The 7,539-nt window shown below is 50.9% G+C and overlaps 3 protein-coding genes and 1 non-coding gene across 4 annotated transcripts in view; 3 read left to right on the forward strand and 1 right to left on the reverse strand.

Annotated features, from left to right (window-relative positions):
• Nucleotides 1-1,352: 1,352 nt before the first annotated feature.
• BO97DRAFT_126853 (alternative NADH-dehydrogenase) lies at nt 1,353-3,564 on the forward strand. Its single transcript, XM_025690012.1, has 4 exons — nt 1,353-1,818; nt 1,917-2,255; nt 2,309-3,280; nt 3,336-3,564. Exons 1-4 carry the CDS (start codon nt 1,461-1,463, stop codon nt 3,407-3,409), a joined length of 1,743 nt encoding a protein of 580 aa, XP_025549616.1. The 5' UTR covers nt 1,353-1,460; the 3' UTR covers nt 3,410-3,564.
• A 733-nt stretch (nt 3,565-4,297) lies between these two features.
• Nucleotides 4,298-4,371, reverse strand: BO97DRAFT_t191. The gene has a single exon. It is a non-coding gene; the product is annotated as a tRNA-Asn (tRNA).
• A 1,169-nt stretch (nt 4,372-5,540) lies between these two features.
• BO97DRAFT_415994 (uncharacterized protein) lies at nt 5,541-6,286 on the forward strand (the record flags this gene model as incomplete). The annotated part of the gene is made up of 3 exons (XM_025696419.1): nt 5,541-5,941; nt 6,147-6,165; nt 6,227-6,286. 3 exons carry the CDS (start codon nt 5,541-5,543, stop codon nt 6,284-6,286), a joined length of 480 nt encoding a protein of 159 aa, XP_025549617.1.
• Nucleotides 6,287-6,748: 462 nt separating this feature from the next.
• BO97DRAFT_455574 (uncharacterized protein) overlaps nt 6,749-7,539 on the forward strand; it is a gene marked incomplete at its 3' end in the record, with an annotated part of 2,798 nt that continues 2,007 nt past the window's right edge. The window contains exon 1 of the mRNA XM_025699140.1: nt 6,749-7,533. Coding sequence (XP_025549618.1) covers nt 6,900-7,533 — 634 coding nt within the window. The 5' untranslated portion in view covers nt 6,749-6,899. The remainder of the gene's footprint in view (nt 7,534-7,539) is intronic.

Below are 7,539 nucleotides of genomic sequence, written 5' to 3' on the forward strand. Positions count from 1 at the left end.
TCCTCCACACACAAGGGTACAAGGAATAGATAGGTGCAGAAACTGATCTCCTTTGGCTGGAGGCCTCGAACTGCCAAGTCGGTTGTCGCACCTGGAGGGCGTTTTTGCTACCGTCTCCAGGCAGCCGTCGCAATGAGAGCCAGTGCCAGGCAAAAGGATGATGGGATATTTCGATAGTAGGCGCCCAAGTATTGGCGTATGTAAGCTCGTATCGCTTGAGAATGATTGAAGCAAGATATGCATGATGGCTTGATGCCAATAGCTAGAATAGAGAACTTTGCAGGCTGATGATGCTTCAGCTGTCTCGTTCTCGGCGTCACAGCACTCTAATTGGGATGCTTATGGCCATAATCAATGTGAGTAAGCACGGAAAGACACGGGCCAGGTAGCATAGAGGGGAACACATGAAGATGATAGTAAGAGAAGTGGACCCAGCTATACAGTAGTTAGTAGTTAGTAGTTAGTGTACTGTACCCCGGATTCTCAAACCGTGTTTGATTTTCAGCAAGATGAAAGGTTCTAGATGCGGAAGAAGCCGGTCTAATTCAAGACACTCGCGAAGAACCGTAATTTAGGCGCTGGCGGCTATAACTAAGGACAAGCGCGACGGCTTAGTCATTCTATAGTACCTTACATGCAGTGGTTTCCCCGATTAGGCAGGAAGCTTACGCTTAGCCGGCGGAAGAGAGAATAAGGAAATTAATTCATCATCTCCATTATGTATCTGCCACCGATTTCGGTGAAGAATGAAGATCAATTGATTGTCTACCTACTCATGTACGAGTTGCATGTGACGTTCCAGATGATGGTGATAAATGATGATAGGAGGCAGCAAGTCTTTGCTTTCCTTCCGTGTTGTCCCGTTTTTAGCCTCCCCTCACGACGAGGTGTGTATTTTTCTCCTCACTCCGCCGATTTTCCCCCCTCACGACTCCATCTCCAACTGCTTTTTCCCCTTCCCTTTGTTTCCTCTCCAATTTGCTGACAATTGATTCGAATAGAGATTAAATTAGACTGAGACGATGAGCAAGAAGTGCAACGACTAGATAAAGAGAACACAAAAAAGAAAAACGAAAAAAAAAACCTGGCCGGCGGAACCGGGAGGGTCGGAATCCACCCTTGGCTGGGCCGCCCAGCCACTGAAAGTCGCCTTCACTACCAGATCGAGGAAATTTCCGCCCTGCGACTCTCCATTGACTTCCCAGTGACCGACACACCGATTCGCCCAAAACAGCTTAACCATCTCTTACCTCTTTATCGCATCAGTCATCCCTGTGACTCGTGCTTTTCCCATTTTTTTTTCGCTCTAGTCACTTTTGGGTCGGACTGTTATCATCATCATCATCTCTGAATCGCTTCTCTTTCTCTTTCTTTCATTCAAACTCAACATAACCTACCCACCTCCCCCCCCTCTCCACTCTCTCTCCCCTTTCCCTTTGCCTTTTGGCTCAGGTGCGACAATGGTTGGAAGTACACTGGCAATCCGGTCCAAGATGGCTTCCCCAGCCACTATGCAGCTGTCGTCGCTGTCGCGCAGGTCGCTTTCGACGCGACCCCAGCTTCTCCGGTCCGCACGTCCCTTGAGATTCTCCCAGTTCCAGCGCTCCACCCGTCGCGCCTACGCTGATGCTGCTCCTCAACCGGCATTGCCCGCCCCCAAGCCCAAGAAGCGCTTCGGGTTCTTGCGCTGGACCTGGCGCCTGACCTGGATGAGCACCGTGGGTATGGCCGGCTACTTGGCTTACAGCGTTTACGACTCGTGCCACCCTGTCGACCAGATCGAACCCGATCCGTCCAAAAAGACTTTGGTTATCCTGGGTAAGGCTCCTCGTCTCCTGGAGTGACCCCCCGTCGATCTCAGGCATGACGCGATCGCGACGGCCCAGACATTAACTAACGAGGACCTCGTCGCGCAGGTTCCGGATGGGGTTCTGTCTCCTTGCTGAAGAAGCTCGACACCGAGAACTACAATGTCGTCGTGATCTCGCCCCGGAACTACTTCCTTTTCACTCCTCTCCTCCCCTCCTGCACAACTGGACAGGTTGAGCACCGCTCTATCATGGAGCCTATCCGCAACATCCTCCGTCAGAAGAAGGCCCATGTGAAGTTCTACGAAGCCGAGGCCACCAAGATCGACTACGAGAAGCGTGTCGTTTACATCAGCGACGATTCCGAGATCAAGGGTGAGATCTCTCACACTGAGGTGCCCTTCGACATGCTTGTCGTTGGTGTTGGTGCTGAGAACGCCACTTTTGGTATGTGATCCAATTCTCGTTGTGGAGGTGTTCGGGGAATTAACTGCGAGCAGGCATCAAGGGTGTGAAGGAGCACTCCTGCTTTTTGAAGGAAGTCGACGATGCTCAGAAGATCCGCAAGCGCATCATGGACTGCGTGGAAACTGCCATGTTCAAGGATCAGACCCCCGATGAGGTCAAGCGCCTGTTGCACATGGTTGTCGTCGGTGGTGGCCCCACGGGTGTTGAGTTCGCCGGTGAAATACAGGACTTCTTCGAGGAGGATCTCAAGAAGTGGGTTCCTGAGATCCAGGAGAACTTCCGCGTCACTCTGGTCGAGGCTCTTCCCAACGTTCTTCCCATGTTCTCCAAGCAGCTGATCGACTACACCGAGTCGACCTTCAAGGAGGAGAAGATCACCATCCGCGCCAAGACCATGGTCAAGAACGTCACCGACAAGTTCATCGAGGCCGAAGTCTCCAACCCCGACGGCACCAAGAGCCTGGAAAAGATCCCCTACGGTCTCCTTGTCTGGGCCACCGGTAACGCGGTTCGCCCCGTCGTTCGCGACTTGATGAGCCAGCTTCCCGCCCAGAAGGACTCCCGCCGCGGTTTGGCTGTGAACGAGTACCTCGTCGTGAACGGTGCTGAGAACGTTTGGGCTGTCGGTGACTGCGCCATCACTAACTATGCTCCCACCGCTCAGGTTGCCAGCCAGGAGGGTGCTTTCCTTGCCCGTCTGTTCAACACTATGGCCAAAACTGAGAATGTCGAGTCTGAACTAAAGCAGCTTTCGGAGGCTCAGGCCCAGGCCAAGAACGATGAGGAGCGCAACCAGATCTTCGATGAGATCCGGGAGCGTCAGAAGCAGTTGCGGAGAACCAAGCAGATCGGTCCCTTCCAGTACTCCCACCAGGGCAGTCTGGCCTACATTGGAAAGGAACGTGCTGTTGCCGACATCAGCTGGCTGAGCGGCAACATTGCCAGTGGTGGTACCATGACTTACCTCTTCTGGCGCAGTGCTTATCTGAGCATGTGCTTCAGCAGTAAGTATCCCTCATGTGTTGGAAGCCTTTGAATATCTGCTTACTCATCTTCTAGCTCGTAACCGTGTCCTGGTCGCTGTCGACTGGATCAAGGCCAAGACCTTCGGCCGCGATGTTTCTCGGGAGTAAATTCGTCGTCTTTAGCTCTTGAGAACTACAGTGTATCACCATCAGCAGACATGCTACGCCTATGAACATTTTGCAGCGAGGAACTTGCTCTTTTTAATTCCGCCATCCGTTTACCCTTCGCAGACATCCTTCCACTCGACGCCTTTTACATGACTACCACTCGACCCCACTGGGAGCTTGTCCCATAGTGTCCGTCTTTGCTCACTGCAAGCAATCAGTGATTATTAAGATCGCCAGTCCCATGCTCCGCTGCTCTGGTTGCTTCAGATGACCGAAAAGAGAGAAGGCCTGTGTGACTTGTGCAAGCTGTATGCAAGCGGGGCAAAAGTACCATTTTGATCTTCTTTTTTTTCATTTGTTTCTTCTTATTTGTACGGATGATAGACCGGGTTCAGGTTTAGTGTTTAGATATGCTAAAATGGGCCATTCTTTTCTTTTTCTGTCCCTGTATTCAGTATACTATTTTCTATGGTTCTTGTTGCTAATATATCCACCTGTTTGATTGACGCTTTGTCCTCAATCGGTGTCTCTCGTTAGAGTCATGTTACGGTGCAACCCGAGTTCGTGTCTGTCAATTGATTCCCCCTAGTTAATCCCTTTCCATCTGCCACTAATTACCAAAGATACACAAGATGTTCTACTAGCCAGACCATGGAACGGATACAACTCGTACTCTTCTTCATCACTTTCATAAAACTATCTCGTGGAAAGGCTACCGTTTCAAAAATGCATCACGACCGTTTCCAGCTTATGAAGACGATATCACGGACGAAATTTCCCAGCGTCCTTCCCTTTTAACAAGTCTATCTAATGTGCTAGTCCTAACCCTCTTCACCGCCAGGACCGGCAAAACCACGGAACAAAAACAGAAGGGGCAAAAAGAATTGACGTCCTAGGAGAGGATCGAACTCTCAACCTCACGATTAACAGTCGTACGCGCTAACCAATTGCGCCACCAAGACGTGCTTGTTGAATGAGCTCAATTTGAGCTCTCTATAATCAAGCAATAACGAGCTTGAAGTATACCCCGAGCTCATCATCTTACGTGGTAATTGATTGGACAACCGGGACCTCGAATTACCGTGTCAGGGTTAGTCTGTTTGTCCCTAGTAGGTCTTAGAGGTGGGAGGCTATGCACTTAGTGCTGCAGTGCAATACTGTTATTTAGCCGCAGATGGTGTATTGAGTCTGCTGGAGTGACGAGATGGGCGTTCTAGACGGTTTAATCGGTAGGTTGCCATTGAGCTCCGGGTCATTTAGGTGCACGGCTTGGAAAGTGCAGGACCATATTTTGCCAGTGGACTTGCTCATAGTACTTGGAATGCCTGATGGATGTATTCCTGTCTCGGTAACTCTGGCAAATGAAGTATAATTGGGAAGGATGATCAAGGACCCTATAGTCTAAGTACGTATGCATGTGACAAAGGTGTTCTGTAGAAATGAACTACGTGATTTCGATGGAAACAGAGTGAGAGTCTGGGTTGTTTGACCTACATAAATGCTCGGGCGTGGCCTTATCATTGAACCTGACGCCAGATAAAATCGGTGAGCCCCAGAATACCTTGTATCTATCGATTAAGTATAATCCTTGTCATTTGACTAATCTGAGAGTGCATGCTTTTGTTGGCATGGAGCCACGGATACTCTCGTACGCGATGACTGTAAACTGCCAATATTCCACCTGGAACAGTTCTCAATCGAGGAAAGGAGAGGACGGGCTCGTGGATATGTCCAGGCTCTCGACTCACATGTCGATAATAGCATACACAAGCTCTGATGAAAGCTTCCACAAGCTCCAACAAAGAAGGCGCAGATGTAGATAGAAGGTGTTTTTCAGGAAGATCAAAAAGGCAACAAAGCAATCTCTCATTGAGGGACAAACCTCCATTATCACTTTCTTGAAAAACTCCTCTTAAATCACTGTCTTAAAGATGAAGTGTCCGCGTGACCGAATCCCAGAGCCAGATATCCTCAGACTACAAAGAGAAGACCCGGAGAGCGAGACATATAAATGCGCTCTCACCACCCTCTCCACCCACCCGACCTCTTCCTCTCGCCAGCTCCCACGCTCAACCTGAGCCAGGAAACCGCCATCATCACAACCACCATCACCACAACCCCCCTTGCCAAAATGCCCGTCGAAAAGGGCGAATGGTGGACCTCGCGCGAGGAGGCGCGCGACGTGCTGATAGAGCAGCTCCGCGACCACCTCAGCGCGGCGGGACACCGCGGCCTGGTCGGCGTCCATTGGGACATGACAATCATCTGTATCTCGTGCATCGGTGCCTCAGAGCCCCGCACGGCGCTGGACCTGCTCGACCAGCTGCCCCTGGAGCCGGGCGACGCCCACATCTGCACCAGCCGCATGAGCCGCCAGGAGCGCATCCACATCCTTGAGAACCATGGCTCGCTGTTCCTGAACTGCCTGGCCCGCCCGTCGCTTCTGCGGGGCGTCGGATACTTTGCTATCGATGGGTACCCCATCCAGGTGCATGTGCTTGAGGCGGTGATTATGCCGTTTGAGCGTGGGAGGTATGCGGCACAGAGGCTGGATTGGCCTCGCGAGGAGGTTGCGGTTTGATGCGTTTGTATCGGTCGTGGTTGTTGATTAGTATGTCTGGATTGGTGATGATGCTTAGGCTTGGGTCCGGGTTGGGCTTGGGTTCTTTTTTTTCCCTTGCTTCTTTCATAGTATCAACTTATGAAAATTGCCGTTGGCATTTTGTGTTACCTGTAGTAGATTCACTGGAAGATTTGTAGGTTGGAACTGGGTAGTGGTTCGTTGTTTTAGGGTTTGTGTATGATGTCAGTTTATAGGATGATATCGTGAACTCAACGCTTGAGCTTGCTGGTGTCGAGTCTGCGAGCAAATCGTGAGACTTGAGAACAGCATATTAGTCACATTTCTGATCCTAGTTTCGTTATGAATAGGTCGTTGCGTATCCAGATAACAGTAGACAATGATTGCTGTTTTGGAATGCCCCACCAGTCCTCTTCTCTTTCCTGATTACCCCCATCTCCCAAACTAGCTTCTATATAAACTACCTCTCGTGAGTATAGTGCCAGTATAATCATTTACCAACTACTGAACAAGAAATCCTGTGTCAGTATCCGACAATAAAACTCTAGAATAAAGACACACGTTATCCAGGAAGCGATAGTAGCCTGCCAGCTATGCAGCTTCTTCGGTCCGCCTATCAATTAAGTTGAAGGAATTGAAGCCTAACGTACCCAGACAAAAATGGTAACCATTTCTGCACAGTACGCTATCATGATTCTCGGAACTGTCTCGAATCTGGAAGAGAAATTACTGGGAGCTCGCAGAGAGAGAAAAGGGGCGTGTTACAATTAGGTCGGGAATCTTCACTAGCGGCTTTATCTATTCTACATGCCTCACGACAAACCTGGCACTGTAACAAAGATAAGGACTATACCTCACGCTTTTTTTTCCTTTCATGATGCATCAATGCAGGGTATTTAAACAACCTTCATGAACCCTCATATCTTTCACAAGATGCGTATCATGCACCACCACCACACTCTGGACTTCGAAGCAGCGTTCGTTCGGGGCACTCGACAGGAAAGCATCATGCTATACCATCACTACCTGAAGGAATGGCCACACTACTCACCCGAGCAGCTCCAAAGCCACAAGGTGACTGTCAAGGAGTTCTTTACTGACCGGACTAATGACCCCTCCACGAGGTGTCAGTTGTGTAGGCTCCGCGACCTCAATCCCAGGCCCCCGGTTTCTACACCCTACGTTGTCCAATGCTCGGCTTGCTCCAAGTATTTCCACCCGGTTTGCGTGGAACGCCTGGCCCACGAGGAGTCGGAGCGTGGCGTGCAGCTGGCATGGGGCTGCGCGGCCTGCGGAGCCCCCTGGACCACCCATGACGAGCTCATCGCAAACACAGGGGGCCATGCAGCGCGCCCGGACCAATTAGGCAGCGGCCGGTACTCCTACCGAAGGAGGACCGATGGCACTTGTATCTGTACTTTCCGGCCGGGTGTAGCGGCTGCTGCTACTGATGCTGCTGGTGCTGGTGCTGGTGCTGGTGCTGGTGCTGGTGCTGGTGCTGGTGCTGGTGCTGGTGCTGGTGCTGGTGCTGGTGCTGGTGCTGGTGCTG

The sequence above is a fragment of the Aspergillus homomorphus genome, assembly GCF_003184865.1.
Source record: "Aspergillus homomorphus CBS 101889 unplaced genomic scaffold BO97scaffold_29, whole genome shotgun sequence".
In the NCBI taxonomy this organism is placed as follows: domain Eukaryota; kingdom Fungi; phylum Ascomycota; class Eurotiomycetes; order Eurotiales; family Aspergillaceae; genus Aspergillus; species Aspergillus homomorphus.

Coding starts and splice junctions, on each gene's coding strand:
- BO97DRAFT_126853 (XM_025690012.1), top strand. CDS start 1,461: ATGGTTGGAAGTACACTGGCAATCCGGTCCAAGATGGCTTCCCCAGCC. Junction 1,819..1,916: donor AAAGACTTTGGTTATCCTGG/GTAAGGCTCCTC, acceptor CTCGTCGCGCAG/GTTCCGGATGGGGTTCTGTC. Junction 3,281..3,335: donor TCTGAGCATGTGCTTCAGCA/GTAAGTATCCCT, acceptor CTCATCTTCTAG/CTCGTAACCGTGTCCTGGTC.